This window comes from Penicillium mononematosum (assembly GCF_028829835.1).
Source record: "Penicillium mononematosum strain IBT 11891 chromosome Unknown utg000005l:1.0-9366267.0:1.0-9372171.0, whole genome shotgun sequence".
Classification (NCBI taxonomy): Eukaryota; Fungi; Ascomycota; class Eurotiomycetes; order Eurotiales; family Aspergillaceae; genus Penicillium; species Penicillium mononematosum.
This window is the reverse complement of record NW_026643275.1, coordinates 5,862,876-5,880,689: the sequence shown is the minus strand read 5'-3', so window position 1 is coordinate 5,880,689 and position 17,814 is coordinate 5,862,876. Positions and strand designations below refer to the sequence as shown.

The window sequence follows — 17,814 nt, the reverse complement described above, 5'->3', positions numbered from 1 at the left end:
CTATCAATTGGGTCAGCGGTGAGGGGAACAGGAAAAGTAGGGAGGAACGACGTGGGATATATTGGACTTGTGTAAGGTGCCAGGATGCAGCCGAGCTGGCCCCATGCTTCGGCCACTCAAGAGATATATAGCAAAAGGGGGGAATATTGCGGGACCCTACGGAGATTGACTCGAAGTATAATTTCCAAGCTCAAAGAGAGATGGCGATCCTTTACTTGTACGGAGAATCGTTCCTTGGTTTTGTGGTGGGCCAACACAATGATACCTATTTCAGACTACAATGGGGATCTATATCCTTGTTCCCCAAAAACATAAAATAGGAGACCATATCATCCATTTCAGTATATGCAGATACCTAGATTCACACCTGTTGTTAAATTAGAATGAGACAGCCACAGGTCTCACGGACTCCCATTTCAAGCGCCAATGAGCAGATGAGTAGCCGATAATATTTGAGTTAAAAGCATGGCTTGGAAGCTGTTCAATTACACAAATTAAGACGATTAATGTACTTCGGTTGGAGTTCCTCGGGATATCTTCCATATGTATCATAATTGATGCAGGGGTGTTTATATACCGGGGTTGCCCATCCCATTAACAGTTCGCTTAATCGCTTGTAAATCACAGAGAAACAGGATAGATACACACGTCACACATGAGTCCGATAAGCACATATAGTAAACATAGATCCGGATAGAAAAAAGAGATAAAAAGCAGAGATCAGACCTTCCCATGATGCCCAAATCACAAACCCTTCGCCGAAGCTCAAAAAATAACGTAAATCAATAGTAAAATCCGGTAAGAACCCCCCGACTCCCAATGCCTCAGTAGATACATACATGTCTCCAAAGTTCGCCCATAAATATGAGGGTGAACGTTGGGAAGTTACGTCGCAGCAAGGACGAAAGTGTCACAGGCGGGAAGACCGGAACACGTTCAAACGCGTCCATTGAGAAGGGGGCTGCCGTCTTCGCTCCGCCCTTCCCCCTTGATATCGGCCCCAGTTTGGTTGCTGTTCGCGTCCGAGTCGCCATCCTTCCCGCAGCCCTTCACAAGGATATGTCGCTATTGTCGAAAGTCAGTAATGCGGCAATTGTTACACGAGAACCGCAGATAACATACCTTGAGAGCATCCTTGCGTGAGAAGCTCTTGTCACAGTGCGAGCAAGGGAAAGGCTTAACGGCCAAATGGATACGTTTATGGCGCTTGAGGTCGTGATTGCGGTTGAAACTCTGGGGACACTGGTCGCATTTGAAAGGTCGGTCGGCCGCAGGGGCGGGCATGCCATGCGGGGGTTGATGGCCCCCATATAGATGTTGAGAACTGGCGACATGTCCACTGTTGAATCCCGGTAGAAGCCCGGGTTGCATTCCACCCATCATCGACATGGGCCCACCGGGGCTGTGCACATTGGTCATGACCGGACCGTTCATTGCCGGGAGAGAGTACGAGGGCCACGGCTGGCGGGGATATCCCAACGGTGGCTGTCCGGCTGACGGACTGTGAGCAGGCATTCGCCCTGGAGGGTGGATGCCAAGCCCGCCGGCACCATACATGGGAGAGAAGCCGGCCTGGTGGGGACTGTGCAAGGGAGGAGAAGTGGCATACATATGCTGATGTTTGGGGGCATATGGATCGTTGGATGGCAGGGGGGCGGGGGATGTAGCGGGTCCTCCAGGATACATGGCCATGGCAGGTTGTGAAGCGGAGGGAGGCATGGTTGACGGGGCGGGTAAAGGTTGGTAAGACAATGTCGGGGCTTCATATGGATGCGGCAACCCATCCGTCGTCGGCGGTGGTATTACCGATGAGCGCTGCATGCCGGATGATGGTGAGAAGGAATTTCGGGCTGGGTATGGGTTGACCCCGGATGCCCAGGACTGTCCGTATGGATTGGCCCCTGACCAATATGCCGGTGCCAGCTCGGAGGACGCGCCTGTTGATGGAGCCAATGGCTGGGGTGTGGCTTGCTCCCCTGTCTGGATCGTGGCGGGTGGCGTTAGCAGGTTCCCCACGCTCACGTTCACTGGCGCGTGGGAGACTGGGGGATGGGTGGGATTTCCGTACTTGGGTGCTGCAGGTGCGGGTGCAGCACCCAACGTGAACGGTGGTGGTGGGAGCTCAAAGCTGGGTAACGTCGGGGCCGCTGGACGACGAATGTTCAACGGCGGGGCGGACAGCGCGTCTAACGCTGGGCCCATTCCCGATGGCAATGCTAGGGTCGCCAGATTTGCGGATGGATCCCTCACTCCCACGTAGAACTCGGGGTCGTTGATGTTAGTGAGCTGGCCGAAAGATGATCCGCTCAACGCCCAATCTCGATCGCCAGGTACGGCCCCGGGAGGGCTGGTAGAATCCAGGAGGGGCGATCGTCGATCGCTGGGGCTCGCGATCGGTATATGAAGAGAGTCGAGGGACTCAGGTTCTCCCGAGAAACAGGGAAATTTCTGGAAGGACTAGAGTACTCTCGAAGCGGAAAAAGCACCAGCAAAAGGATAGAGTGAGTTTGTCACGGTCGACGAAGGCGCGTGTAGTACATGGTCTCGGGGAGAATTGGGAGTTGAAAGTTGAGACACTAAGAAGTGAAGAGAAGAGATGTGGGGGGGTGGGCAAAGGACCGTGGCGTAGGAGGCGACAGCAAGCGCGGGGGAGGTGTTATAATAAGAGAGTTAAGGAGTTCCAGCGAACAGACAAGTCGAGCAACAAAAAAAAAAAAAGGTAAATAAGATTGATTTTCTTTTTTTCTCTTTCGGGAATGGAGTCGACGCGGGTCTAGCCAGGCCTTGGGAATGGTATAATAAACAGATATTAAAGAACCGAATAGAAAGATTTCAAAAAAAAAAGAGCGAAAGGAGCGAAAGGAGCGAAAAACAAGAGGGGTGTAAGCAGAACGTGGTTGACAGCTAAAAACATGATAGTCTCCCGGTTGGCTGTTCCGAATTGTTGAGTTTATGTTTTATTTGTTTCGGTATGGATATAAAACCCATGTTTGGTTAAGATTTCTTACTTTCTAACATTAATTCTATCAAAATAACACAAAAGTGTATGGAGTCCCTACCCAGGTATGTTATAGCTACCTACAACAAAAACGAAAGGGAAAAAAAATAAAAATTAGAGAAGACCCTTCTTCCTCGAGGGGAATCCCTTGCGTCCATACTGGTCGCGTGAAATAAAGGGCGCTAGTGCACTCCGGAGAGAATCTGTGCTAGCAGGAATGGACCCGGCTATTGAGACAAATTCCCTTTTAATTTTATTAAAGAGAAAAAGGGAAATGGAAAAAGAAGGAAAAAGAAATATAAGATGGATCCATACTTTCCTACTATCATAGGATAATCCAATAAGAAGACCAAGATGTCAACGCACGGACAAGACCGGAATGGCCAGAATACGAGACCATCGAAAAGGCAGAGGCAAGCGAGCTGTCTGGCTGGTCATTCGTTGAAATCATCCAATTCAGTTAGTCTTCTTTTTCATTATTTTATCTGTCCTTTTTAGCATATTCCCATTTCATAGACAACATACGGAATACAATATCAGACCGTATATTGTAGACGATATAGTCCGTATGAAGTACTTCGTAGAGACTATGGTCTAGGTATGTCTCTGGTCTGCGGAGTATGGTCATCTGCTCTTTCCTTTTTTTTCCCTTTCTTTTCGGCCCCCAATAGTCAAAGTAAAAGATCGATTTGATTGGTCCCCGGAGTTCACCGGCCATGGTAGCTCCGTTCGTTTTGTCTTTTATTTTGTCTTATATTTTTTTTCTTACTTTTGGCTCGGACCTTAAAAGGTCAACTCAACACTCCAACAATTCCCATGGATCCCCGTTATTCTCTCCCCCGAAAGCCAATCGCCTCCAGCATCCACTCCTTCGGGTTTCCCTCGTTCCTAAGGTACTTCATTGGGTGGCGAAATGCCAAATGGGTCTCGACTCCACGCGAAGTTTCTCGCTTCGGTCCAGATGTCTCATTCAATCATCCAATGGAGGCATCTCTTTCGTTGCCTTCTGCACGGACGTGGCAGATTGCTTATGTAGGGGGAAGAGAAGGGACGACATGCCCTGTCGATCGATGTCTGTCACCACCTGGGCATAGAACATAGTATTTCCGTACCCCGTACATAACTATATAAATATAAAACTTGACAGAGCTGATCTGCCGCAAACTAATAATAACATGGTTTAAAGATATGCCCCGAGTACTCCGTAGAGGTTCCATCTATGCATACGATGCTCGGATCCCTGGACCTCCTTGGCACAGCTTAGACATGTCCACTGGCGCATGGAATTTAATATTACGATCCGGTCTGCATTTCCCCCGTATTTGGTAGCAAGTTCGTTTAAACGGAGTAGACATGCAGTGCTCTCCAAATATATATATATATATATATATATATAAATAAGTAGATTAAGAATAGGGATAGGAATAGGAGTAAGGAACTAGAAGAAGAGGGGGGAGAAGCTGGAAAAAAAAGGAGGGGGGGGGGAAGGGGGAAGGGGGGCAAGTCTTAGAAACGAGAGGTTCAACATAGCCGAGTCACATTCTTGAGGACTGCATACCTCTGCCCTTTAGCTGTGTCTCGTGAATGACACAGCATTTCAATATTGTACATTCTATATACATTCTATGCAGTAGACTGACTATTCACTAGACCTTGGCCTCCCGAAATAAAGTCGTCAATTTGATAGAGCTCATCACTCCACCGCGTCTGTAGCCGCACATCGCTCTGCCCGAAAAGGTCCATCTCAACGACGATCGGTTGATCATCAACAATCTGTGGCCCCATCCTATGCTGGTTCCCGGTCGATCGGCCTGGCACAGCCTTTTCTCGATTCGCAGGTGCAATCCCCGGACCACACTATGCTACGGTTCGCAGCCGATCAGTGGTTCCTCTCATGCATCTCATGCAAGGCGGCTCCTCCAAATCCAGATGTGACAGCGCGCAAGGATCCACCTGGCTGATCGTGGACGCCTTAGTGTCGCCTGCATCGGCTCTTGCCGGCGTGGCTTCGGAGAAGCTCACGGTTGGCGTTCACGATCGTCCTCGGGAATGGCGTTTGGAAGGTTGACAATTTTTCTTAACCGGGAGATCTGCGGCCATGAGTTTTCCTGCAAGTGTGATTCCCGGCTCCTCGATTTCAGAGCCCACACTTTGCCTGCGATCTTTACGTGGACTATTAATAGTCTGTATAATATAAATGTGCTAATATATAGCTAAGTAGGTCTCAAACTCAACAAAGGTAATAGAGCACGGAGATCTCTCTGTTCCAAGGTATAATCAGGGGCCAAGCTGGAGCCTCTTTTTTTCTGTCTCGGCGTTTGATTTTTTTGATTTTCCCTTTCTTATTTATTTCTTGCTTTTTTTGCCTCTCGACATCAGCCCCACGAGCATCTGTCGCTGCAAGACTGACTCCCTTGCGGCAAGACTCCGCCAGTGGATCTGCTTGCATTGTATTGCCTTGAGTGCAGAATCAAGAAGAGACATCAACTTCCTCTCGCGTCGTGTTGATCTATTTATCATGAAAACTCAATTGATTTGGATTTACTGTCCTTATCACACTTGGGCTCTCCCGAGGTCGTCAAGCTCATAAAGCTAGGTGTCCGGTATGACAGTCTCTGCGGTGAAACCCTTGGGTGTATCAATAAGGCGGTCTCACCAAGACCCGATGATGTTTTGTGATACTTCTCTTTGGTTTACTGCAGGAAAATAACATTATCAAGTCCGGAGAGTCTTTCGCTGCACAGGATCAGTACCCCAGCTTTTCGAATATATCACCTAAATAGTACATGTAACCCAGATTTAATTGTAAATGGTGCGTGCTGCTTCCAAGATTGTCCGTTGGTGTTGATATATAAATGACAAAAGCCACGGCTATTGGCTCGGCCATATATATTCACATAGATCGATTACCCGGTCGCATTACAAGCTGACCAGACCAGACGGATCTTTGGGAGATAGTCGAAACCGACAATAAAATAGAAGAATATCTCAATAGCCTGGGATTTCCTAGTTGCACCGGGTTGCATCTCCTTGAATTGCCGAATGTGGCTCCGATGACGTCGAACGGCGGGGTACAACTTTAATGTTTCCTCTTTGCCTTTCGACTTTCTTTTCTACCTCCAAGGCTATACTTTCTTCAACTTCGCTTTCAGTCGAGCTTGTATGTTCTTATCTCTCCCCCCCCCCGCCCAATGCAATACCGGCCATTTCTGACCTTCCAAAGACCGTTGCTTGCAACCAAACTCCACTCTAACACACCTCCCTTCCATTGCTTCCCTAGAACCATGTCTGGAATCAGCAAAGCCTGCTGCTCGTTCGTGATCCCCAGATCAATTGAATTCTGTGATGCCCCAATTACGAGTCGCTGACCATCACTGTGCACAGAATCCCCCCTGTTGTATCCAAGGGTTACCAGGCCAAGGGAGAATACAAGACCATCAATGGCCTGAAGACCTGTGGGTTCTTACCACCGCCCGAACTCTTATTAATTGAGCTAATGGGATTACTTCTAGATGTCACCGGCCCAGAGTCGGCCACGAAGGCTATCCTAGTCATATATGGTCAGTCACTCACTTCCCCATGAGAGATATAATCCGACCATTAACTGATACAATTTCGTAATATGCAGACATCTTCGGCTTCTTCGACCAGACCATCCAGGGTGCCGACATCCTAGCCACCTCGACCGACCAAAAATATCGCGTGTTCATCCCCGACTTCTTCGAGGGTAGCCCCGCCGACATCTCGTGGTATCCCCCCACCACCCAGGAGCACAAGGAAAAGCTGGGCAACTTCTTCTCGACCAAGGCTGCCCCACCACAAACCCTGTCCAAGATTCCCAATGTCGTCGCTGAAGGCAACAAGCTAGCTCCTGGCGGCAACTTCCAGTCCTGGTCGATTCTAGGCTACTGCTGGGGCGGCAAGATCGCTACCCTCGCCTCCGGTGCTGATAACAAGCTATTCAAGGCGGTTGCACAGTGCCACCCGGCTATGGTCGACCCCAATGATGCAAAGGTCGTGAATATCCCCATGGTGTTCCTCGCCTCGAAAGACGAGACCCCCAAAGACGTCAAGGACTTTGAGGCCAACTTGAAGGTTCCTAAGTATGTCGAGACTTTCCCAACTCAGATCCACGGCTGGATGGCTGCACGATCGGATCTGGAGAACCCCGAGGTGCGCAAGGAGTACGAGCGCGGATACAAGACTGTTCTCGAATTCTTCCACCAGCACTCGTAAACAAAACAAAAAGGGCACAATTGACGCTGGATGTCTTATCGCGGAGGTTTGATGGTAATATGAGAACTAGTTTTAAATGAGAGAATGGTAATCTGTCCTGTGCGTACACATTGAGTCCTTATATTGTATGTCTTAAGGATAAGCCCTATAGTTGGTCTATTTTTGAAGGGTGCTCTTCATTTTTGTCTCTCCTTTGTTGGGAACAGATATTAAGAGATACATAAACAAGCTTGTTGGTTTTCAGTTTGTATTATCCTTTAAAGACATATACCTAGGTAGGACGATGGATGCCGGATGATATATATGATGCTCGCCACTTTTGTCCGCAAGACGTCATTACTTTCCGAATATCACCTTACCTTATGTAGGTAGCCTCCTTGACCTCCTGCTTTCTTTTAACTTTTACAATTTGATCTTGGATCGATTCATATCAACAACAGCCGTGCATTTACGGGAAAAACTCGGTATCACTCCCACCCACTTGCCGCGCTTCCGCTTCCAGGGTCACGACACGAGCCGAGGGTCCGAGATCAGCACTCTGCATATACTACTTATTTCTTATTTCCATTCCTTATTATTTGTTTTATCAGCACATTGTATTTATTTATTTGATGCAATAATTGCATCACTGGTTCTGATGTCTTTCCTATTTGGCCGACGTCGTTCCTCAGACTCAGCTTCTACCGCTCACAATGAGTCCGAGACACTAAAGCGATCATCATCGCATCGCCGTATACCCGACTCTCGCCAATATGACCATACCAACAACGAGGGGTTCCGAGGTTTATTTCGAACGCACAGCGGCAGTTCGGACATACCTTCTCCAACTGCAACACAAGTAAGAATGTCTGTTTTGTCGTTAGAACAGCTAGCTCATGGCGAAAAAGGAAAAAGAAAAGCCAAATTCAATCGATGAGAGCACGCCCAAATCACGACGAGGGAGTAGTGCTCGACGAGATGACAGCAAAGATGCCCGTGGCTCCCCTATGCGCGACTCGCCAGAACGCTGTGAGCCAACGCCACCTGGAAATATTTATGATTTTCTTGAATATAGACTAGACATGGCGGCCAAACCAAAAGACAACTCACCCGGTGTCAGCCCCAGCCCATCAGAGGAATCAAGACTCACAACGAAAGATATCAAGGCAATGTTGTCTGGGGCGCCTCACTTTTTTCTGGAGAAGGGCAAGCATCGTCGATGGTATCCCCAGGTGATCTTCCCGTGGGATGAGCAGAACCCGGTAATCCAACACATGTGGGATCGCAAGCCATTGCCCCATGCATCCTTTACTCTGAGCACACTTCACGCTCATTTGCCGCTCCCAGACGACTGGACTGTCAAAGGCGGCGTTCCGATTCAAGTCCTTGACTGGCGCCGAACGGGCGCTGTCAACAGGGCAACGTTTGATGTTAGCATCTTTGAAGTACCCAACATGCTGTCCAACAATGGCAAAGAACCCGGCACCGTCGGTTTCCGTCACTTTCTTGAATTACCGGTGGCTGACGCGATCCGATACACTGGTCCCGAAAAGCCAAGGAACCCTCCATATTTACATCAAGTCCCAACCATGGCGGCAACCGTGGCGTTCGATTTAATGGAGGGATATAGCAAACCGTACTCACAATGCCAAAGCGGTGCCGTGTACGATCGACATAGGCTCATCTGTGAAGGCCCTGATGCCTGGAAGCGCATCGGAGTAAGAGATATCAATCTTCGATCGCTCGTCCAACGTTTAGAGCATCTGCGCAAGTTCCGACATGAAATGCTCACAGATGGATCGACGAAAACAATTTTGGATATTGAAAGTTCGCGCGAGTTGCACGAAATCTTACACACACAATTCCTTCACCCTCGCCCTCCACCTACCGACATTATAGGGGGTCATCCGCAAAGCGTCAAATCCCAGATCAAAACTTTGGCAATCGTGCTGGCCACACCAGGAGCATGGATTAATTTCAGTCTGCCCGAATGGCGCTTTCGGGTAGGGCAGGTCCTATGGGAGGCTTCGTTGCATGGCGATGGAGACTGTCTGGACCCCAGTTCAGGTAACGAGAAAGAGCCGGGGGATACTTTGACCAAGTCCGGGATGGAGCGAAAGTGGTTGCTGATCCAGCTGCTCCTCTCTGCTGAATTGCTTCTTCGCTTGGATGCGTTCGTCCGAGTTGGCATGTTGTATGATCCGCACGGTGGTCATATCACGGTACATGAGCTTGCACAATTCGAGCAATTGCGAGAAGGGAAGCTGAACTGGGATCTGGTTGTTGTGCGCCGGTTCCTCAACAGTCTCAATATCACTTGCCCGGCGCCACAATCAGGCCCATCTCCAGGTGGCTCGTCAAAACCCTTAGCCACCAAGTCGCATGAGAAAAGCCATCGTTTTTCACTGCGTGAGACCATCACTCGGCGTAGCTCGCCCCCTGTCGCGGATCTACAGTCTGCTTGGGACTGTGAACTGAGCTCTTCGCATGTTCGACAGCAGCTGGAGGGTCTGTATGTCTTCGCAGAAAATATTGGATGGCCAAAATTGGCTGCACTGAAAGCTTCCATGGAGCTCAAACTTGGAGATCCTAACAATCCGGTTCTGCCAGTTTTAGTCGTCGATGACAGGTGGGGACGGGAGAAAATATCCAAGGAGATGTTACTGGCCAAGGAGGATATGTACACACGAAACCCCTGTCGCCGATGCGTCAAGCTTTGTAGCTCTGGCGATCCACAGTCTAAAACTTTAGGCTGGATCTCGCGCTCCTGGCTCTCCGGGTTCGTGATACCCGGAGAGGGGATCAGCCACCTTCTCATGGCGACACTCCTTGAGAATGACGCCGATGCACTGGATCAACTGGGCTCGATTGCCAACCTCTATGGAGGATTCGTTTATGGCGGACGGAGTTGGTGGAGCAAAGCATGCGTTGTCGGGCGTGTCTTGTCTAGTTCAACGGGAGCTAAGACATGCATGGGGTGGATCAGCAGCGACCTCATGCCGCGCGATGCGATTACACGCGAAATATTTAAATGTGGATGGCTCGAAGTCCCAGTTGAAGAGGTTCCGCAGATCTCGAGCAAGCCTCGAATCAAGCACGGAGCTAGGCTTGCGATGGAATCGACACCGCTAGGCATGGGAGATATCACAGCAGAGGCCTTTACACTCCCAATGGAGAACCCAGAGCCGAGTGCGACAACCAAGGTGCACATCGAAGGGCTGACTCTATCGGTCGATGATTACAGGCCTCCCAACGGGAACGGCATTACACCTGCTGAGGCATCCATGTCGTTCTCGATCGGAGACGCAGATACTGGTAGAGTTTCGACTACAGTTTGTTTCCCCCTCAAATATAATGTGCGCTTCATCTCCGCCCATGAGTGCTGTCCACCATTGGGGGTCGCGTCTCATAAGTCATCCGACCGCGTGAAAAGTGAAACCCAACAGCCTACGAGACCCGTGTCCAAGTGCACACGTCTACCAGGCCATCCTCTGCACATCTCTTATCGATACAAGTATGTTTCGTTGGACTCCCTTTCCTCTACCCCGGCGCCGCAATCGACATCGTCGCAAGGCTCGGAGACAGCTCAAGGCCCGGAGATTATTGTCATCGACGCGCGGGGCAGCCGAGACAGGGAAACGTTTGCTCGGGCGTGGTGTGCTGCTGTTGGATGTCATGCGATCATAAGTCGGTCCGGGGGAACTCGTGTGACATGTTGTGTCGCGTGTTCAATCAGGCAAGCGAGAGCCATTGACACAATGGTTGTGGTGCGTGTGGGCGAATGAGGTGGCATTTTTGAAATGAATAGAAATTGATCGCGGATGCTGCTACTTCTGGGTGCCTAGTTCGGGGACTGTCCGGCTCAATAGAGTCCGAAACACGAGAGGCCATAATCGCGCAAACCGGGGCATTGTCTCTATGATCATGTTGTACAATGTAGTAATAAGTTCACGGACATTGGCCCCTTTTTGGGACCGGAAAAGCCTTTGGTGGCTTCAACGGGTTTTCTCTGCGGAGATGCCGTAGAGAGAAATCCAAGCCTGTCGAGAAGGAGGGAAAACGCCCTCTGCGCCATCGGAGAACTCCAGATAGCAATCAGTGAATACCACCTTCCTCTTCTCCTTCAGCTGAAATCAAATAAAAATAATAAATAAAAATAAAAATAAAAACGCCGCAAAATCTTGATAGGGGCAAAATAGAGAGAGGAATGGGTTTTTTCTTGGGAGGACGCGTAAGGCAGGTTGCAGGTTAAAAAGGGTGACCCTCCCCTTTGAGGGAACCGATGACCGAATCGAGTCAAGGGCCCCAAAGATGGTGAAACAGCCGGACCCAACCTGAGAGACCAGTGAGGTCTCTGCATTGTTGGCCCACAGGGAGATCTCCGATCTCTTACAATATATGATACTCCGTACTTCGTACTTCGTACGGAGTTCGGAGTTATGTTACTATCCATTATATATTTAAGGTGTACTCCGTATGTTGTAGGCGAACCTAATTGTACTATATTGCCTTGATCATATCACATCTGCAAAATTCATCTATGGATCTTATACATATTAGATCATATCATCTTGTCATCTGCATATTTATGCATACTTGTGCATATATAGTCTCTTGGGAAAATAATTAAGCCTTGTCACCTTGTTGTAGAGTTCCTGGTTCAGGGATGTAGGGCTCACGGAGTAGGCATTCTAAAATATCCTGTCACCAACCCCGAAAGCATGCTACGCGAGAGACCAAAGTGAAAGAAATTCCCCGTCGGCTATCCAATTCCCTTAAACAACTGTCATCATAGCACGTCTAATAACTAGCCCATACAACATAGGGTATACCTGCACGCCACTGCGGAGCTCGGCAGTTGGGATTTGGCAGGGGTTTTCCCACTAATCCCAGAAAGGAATAGTTAGGGGCATTTCTTGAATTGGATGTTGAACAATAAAATCTCACAGTATTAACTATGTACCTAGGTAAACTAGTATAGACCTGCTTAAGCGACATCTAAGAACGCAAAGATTCTTCTACAACATATATCCACCAAGTGTATTCTTGGCTAAGATTAACAACCGAGATCTGGCTACTGGACCCTTGTCCCTTGTTTCAGGTTAAACAATTGACCGATCGACAACGACGCGACGCCCGTTGGGGCTTTGCCTAATTGTCCAAGCGAGCCCGATTGCGGACCTTTCCGCAATGTGTTGTATATTGTATACAACATACAACATCCACTCGTACATACATTGGTTTTATGGTTGCGGAGTTGCCTCGCACCTATGTTGTACTGCGAGATCTATCGCATTTACCTAGGTACATTCGCCGCGTCACGATACATATGCTGATAGTTTAGTTGCGGACACACCCCAACTCCAATGATTCTCTATGAGAGACCCAATAATATCGGCTCAAGTGCATTTCTTGAGACCCGTGCTCGTCGATCTTCGACCAATGTGTGCTGAATTGCGGGGCCAGAGCGTGGGCAGCATAATGTTGTATGTAGTCTTCCCTTCGCAAAAGGGCGGTGGAAGCATCCCTCGAAAAACTTCGAAGATGCAGCATCAATATATTGTACATTACACATTAGACACTCCTAGTGCATGTTCTGGAAAGCACAGGGAGAGTACGGTAATCGGTGGCGTTTATTGGCCTTGAGGGGTTTTGTTGACGTGATACACCATACAACACTGTATGAAGATCATTGTCCACCTGGGCACTCGAGTCCACTTACGAGAACAATATTCCCTAAGCCCACGCCGGATTTGACACGATTTCCCCTTCGGTTTAACCGGTGGGAGTTGATAATAGCCCCCTTTTTTTTGTCCCTGTTTCATCGTTTCGAACAGGTACATTATACTGTACGGAGTATACCGAGTAAAATAAGCACTGATTCCCCGTGATTTCTCCATTAAGAACCTTCCCTTCCATGATTCTCCATGGAAGCTGAGACAGAAGGAAAAAGCCCCGAGATGAGCCCCATGCGAATGCCAAGACCTAACCTGTAACACGCTACCAAAGTCGAGACGATCCTTAATTAAACCTTGACTGCCCCACGCAGGGTTTGTGAGATCGCTTGCAATTCGCATTATGTTACCTATGCTGTATATTACATTATATATATATTATATTATCTGTAGTAATCTTATAAGGCTTTCGGGCGGTTATCCTACTTGGGTGTAGTCCAGGGCTGTGTAGATACAGATTTATGTCTATTGGTCTTCAAAGTACAATGTTATATTTGATTGTAGTAGAATCAAATCTTAAAGGGCCACGTACGTGTCTCTAGAGATTGTCCCCAGACACGCCATCCTAAACACTGAAACAGTGAGACTGCCCTATTAGCATTGGATATACAATTAGGTACGGAGGAGAGACTTTTCATCCAAGGTACATTGTGGTTCCATGAAGAAAGGTCTGTGGTCACTGATTGGTCCACTATTTCCATGGATCTTTTGACGGTTTTCTTCTTTTTTTGGCTAAAGGCAGCCAAATAAGGATAAAAAGGCTACTGAAAAGGGGCAAATACCAAAATCACCTACTTTTCTTTTCCGTTTTAGAAAAAAAAAATTAACGGTAGTGATTAAACGAACTACAAAAAAAAAAAGAAAGAAAACCGGATTTAAAACAATAACCAATAACCTGATACAATTTCGGTCGTGGACCCTGAATCTGTTTTTAGCACAAATTAACTGATGGTTCGTTTCAGTTCATATAATGTTACGGAGTACGGAGTACGGAGTAGAAAGATGGGATACCGGAATTTCTAGCCTTCCAGAAGCCCATGTGGTCATTATCCCTTAGATCGAAGTGTACTGCTTCCCCTTCGAGAAGCCCTCTAGGTTTCTAGTGATCAGCCTCCGAAATGACCGGACACAGAAGGTTCTTTTGGATGGACCCTCAAACCAACAAGCCTATTGGTTCTGGGTACCGGCCTAAGCTCGCGTCACCAATCACCTAGTCGGGACATGAAGGAAGTATTCCCCAGTTCATCAATGATTGACAGGTATTCTTGTTGGCCCTAAGCCTAACTGGTATTGTACATTTTGAGAGGCCACCGTCCAACATCCACACATCCCCACTGTTGTCAGGGCTCCCAGACCATGGTTCCTCGTCTCTGCTTCATTTGGAGAACGGGGTCTATAGTACGCAATCAGGGGGATTGGCCAGTTACCTAATCAACCAAGGACCAATCTGAAGGTGCCAGGATTTGGAAACAGGAACTACATAGGAAAAAAAAGAGAGATTACGAAAAAGGATAAAAAAAGGAAAAACCTTGCAGAAAACAAGAAATACTCTCCCATTCAACCATTCAAGCGCCAGTAAATCTACAATACACTTCGTAGTACTCCGTACGGAGTAATTCTAGAGCATTGTTGGAAGTTGTCCGTGGACCCCTGAACTGATCATCCGTTGACAATGACCTACAGTTGATTTGGGCTAAGTCGATACATCCGTGTTAGTCTTAGTTGGTATGAGAGCCACCTTGTTCCACGTACTGATATACATACCTGTGAAAATTAAATTAAATAAAAAATCTCAAGGGGAAAAAAAGAAATTCCTAGAAAAATAAAAATAAAAGACCTTTGGGCGTTTCACCCCGCGATTAGCTTCTACCTGTTGGACTATACCTACCATCTTCGATCTGCTCTTCTTCTCTTCACACCGTTCACTTCATATTCGCTCCTTTGGATACTCTATTTTTCTATTCTTTTTCCCTTTCCCCTCTTACTAATATCTTTTGGTTATTATCGTTCAACTTGTCCTAGTGTGGTTTCTTCCTCGATCTCAAGGGCCACAATAAACTTCTAGGCCCTAACCCCGTTCAAATCCCCGGCATTCCAACACTTTAATCACTATAATTGTCATTGATTAATTCGCAGTTACTCGACTTGGGAAATTTGGGGCTTCCAGAAATCCAATCTATCCTCGACCATTCTATTGCACCATTACCTCTATACTTTGAGACACACGGCGGGCCCTAACGTACCCCCCCAATATCCTCGATCTGAAACGCGCGCAATATCATACCTTGTCCAGTGTGGCGTATGTGGATCAGAGCCTGAGAATTGAAGCAGCGTCGTCCTCTGGAGGCACTCCTCGGTCAAATTCTCTCGGCAGTGTCTGTATGGTCTTGCGCGGGTCCTTGTCGCATTCACCTCTGATCACGCCTCGAGGTACTCTCAGCCATCTTCTTCGCAAAGCACACCTTTCGCTTCGCCCGAGGTTTTGATGCGCATTCGATCGATACAACGAAAGAACCGTGCTCGTGGGAGCTATGCCAGCAGCTGTCGACCAGATGGCATCAACAGCAAACTCACAAAGCGCCATGGACGCAAATGATAAGAAGCGCAATAAGTTAGGATATCATCGGACCTCTGTCGCATGTGGTCAGTAACAAATCCCAAGAAACCACCACCCTTATGCTTGTCGTCTTTCTTCGCAACGCGAAAATGTGATCCAGAGAAAATAAACGAACCCTGCTTTTGAGAATGGGATATTCACATGTGACCATGTTACTTATACTTTTACAGTGCACTGTCGACGACGAAAGATCCGATGTCTTGTGGCGCCAGATGATACAGAAGGACGATGTGAAAACTGCATTCGACTGCGAAAGGACTGTCAGTTTTTCCCAGTGGACCAGCAACCACCGGTTGAAAAGAAATCACGACCAAGCTCGAGATTGGAGACACCCTCAACCGAGCGCTCAAACACCACACCGATTGCTTCCTCTCCGACTAATTTGATGTCCGACCCCGCCGAAACTTTCTACCCATACCAGGCTATGCCAATGAGCACCTCGTCCGCGCAGGACATGTCAACCTACAACGTCGGAATGGTTCAAACCAACATGAGTCTAACGCCAGGTAGGTTTATGTCATGCAGAATATCATCTCTGCACTGCAATCCAGGCGCGTTCATTGACTGACTGACCCGAACTAGACCGGCCCATGGGACCAGGAGACTTTGCTGGGCATCAACCGATGGACACGGGGGTCGCGTGGGACGAATTTACGACAATAGCGGACCCGCAGCTGTTGAATACAATGGCAGCCGGAAAGGGTCAGATGATGAATATGTCACCCAACTTATGGAACCCCGGGAGCATACCCTCCGGCCTACCACCCCCTTCGCCGATATCTGCAGCATCTTCAATGGGAGGCCAAGCACAGCCTCTGGGCCAGACGGCATACGCTATGCAGCCAGACGGAACAGTTTGGCAGGTGCCGCCGCCACCGCCACGAACCATGAGCTATCCTGGACAGGAGATGGCCTCATCATACCCTAATCAATTTCACCCACAAATGCCTCCAGAGCTCAAACGGAGAATGACCACACCTGCACAATCCCTGTCTGCGCCGAGTGCCATGGCCCCCCAAGGCTCGCCAGGCACGCCTGAGATGCATACGCCTGGATCAGTCTCATACCCACCAGGAATGAACTATCCGCAATGGCAGGATATGAGTGCTATGTCTGGAATGGGCGTGGTGCCATATCCCATGTACTCCGCGGACGCAGTTCCACATGCATACCCGCCTAATCCTGCTCCCATGGGACACCCCGGAGGCCCGTCACAGTCACCGAACCCATGAAGCCTTTCTTTTCTTCGCCATATTCTACCTCTTCTTCTGCCACGCTCACATCTTTCGCATTTCCTCGAGTCCAAGTTTCTTCACGTTGCACATCACATTCCTAGACGGCCTGTTTTATTTCTAATACCCCGTGGGACATACACTTTTACCCCCAATTGGCATTTCATCTTCTACATTTTCACCTCATCCTCATATACCGTGGCGGGTCTGCTTCGCAGCTGGTCATTAGCGGGCGCAAGGGTTTTCGGGTGGCTTTTTTTTTTTTTCATGGTTTCTTGTCTCTTCTTTTTCTATCATGGCATAGTCCCACATTTTCATTTCCCCTTCCATCTCTTCGGGCTCTTTCTGAACCCGATTATTTTTGCGTGCTTTTCTCTATCTCATTTGGTGGCATTCTCCCCCGTTTGTACGCGGGGGCCTTTCCTTCTGACCGGTGGTTGTCTGGATTGGAGTGACATTTCACCTCATATGTTGGAGCTTTTCTTTGGGTCATCGATATAGACTTTTTCTCCTCTTCATTCCCCTTTATTCTCATGGTCAATTTATGTGTTATTTCGTCAATACATGATACCCTTTTCATCTCTGTCGCCTCTGTCTCATTAGGAAGATGAAACACCCGTATGCGGGAAAGATATGGACCAGCTCAACGGCTAAGATAGAATACCAATTCAAGGGTTACTATACCTTGTTGCAATCACGGCTGGGGTGATTGCGAGACCTTGTTCTATTCTTCTGTCAATGGGCTACGATCTTATCGCTGGATTCTTCAAGGCACGTGCCTAAGTTGTGCTGGAAATGCATACTTCGTTTGTACATATTGCACAATACCTCCATTGCATATCTACCTTTTCTAGAATGCCTCGGCCTTCTTTCCAGATTCCTTATTGGTCTATCCTCAATGTACTGCAAAAGCATAACTATAGATATGATATATGAATTTCCTGTTTCTTGCTTATAAAAGTGTAGATGTACGGTGCACCCTTGCTTTTGTCAAAGGCTAATTGTAGGTCACACAAT

The 17,814-nt window shown here is 48.1% G+C and overlaps 4 protein-coding genes across 4 annotated transcripts; 3 read left to right on the top strand and 1 right to left on the bottom strand.

Moving 5' to 3' along the window:
* Window positions 1-936: 936 nt before the first annotated feature.
* N7519_010402 (putative C2H2 finger domain protein) lies at window positions 937-2,202 on the bottom strand (the record flags this gene model as incomplete). Its single annotated transcript, XM_057297175.1, has 2 exons — window positions 937-1,065; window positions 1,123-2,202. The coding sequence occupies 2 exons, from the start codon at window positions 2,200-2,202 to the stop codon at window positions 937-939; spliced, it is 1,209 nt and encodes a 402-aa protein (XP_057145057.1).
* A 4,080-nt stretch (window positions 2,203-6,282) lies between these two features.
* On the top strand, window positions 6,283-7,234 carry N7519_010401 (dienelactone hydrolase family protein; the record flags this gene model as incomplete). The annotated part of the gene is made up of 4 exons (XM_057297174.1): window positions 6,283-6,311; window positions 6,383-6,453; window positions 6,511-6,558; window positions 6,627-7,234. 4 exons carry the CDS (start codon window positions 6,283-6,285, stop codon window positions 7,232-7,234), a joined length of 756 nt encoding a protein of 251 aa, XP_057145056.1.
* Window positions 7,235-8,109: 875 nt separating this feature from the next.
* Window positions 8,110-10,998, top strand: N7519_010400 (uncharacterized protein; the record flags this gene model as incomplete). Its single annotated transcript, XM_057297173.1, has 1 exon — window positions 8,110-10,998. One exon carries the CDS (start codon window positions 8,110-8,112, stop codon window positions 10,996-10,998), a length of 2,889 nt encoding a protein of 962 aa, XP_057145055.1.
* A 4,481-nt stretch (window positions 10,999-15,479) lies between these two features.
* On the top strand, window positions 15,480-16,797 carry N7519_010399 (putative C6 finger domain protein; the record flags this gene model as incomplete). The annotated part of the gene is made up of 3 exons (XM_057297172.1): window positions 15,480-15,591; window positions 15,736-16,071; window positions 16,148-16,797. The coding sequence occupies 3 exons, from the start codon at window positions 15,480-15,482 to the stop codon at window positions 16,795-16,797; spliced, it is 1,098 nt and encodes a 365-aa protein (XP_057145054.1).
* Window positions 16,798-17,814: the final 1,017 nt, after the last annotated feature.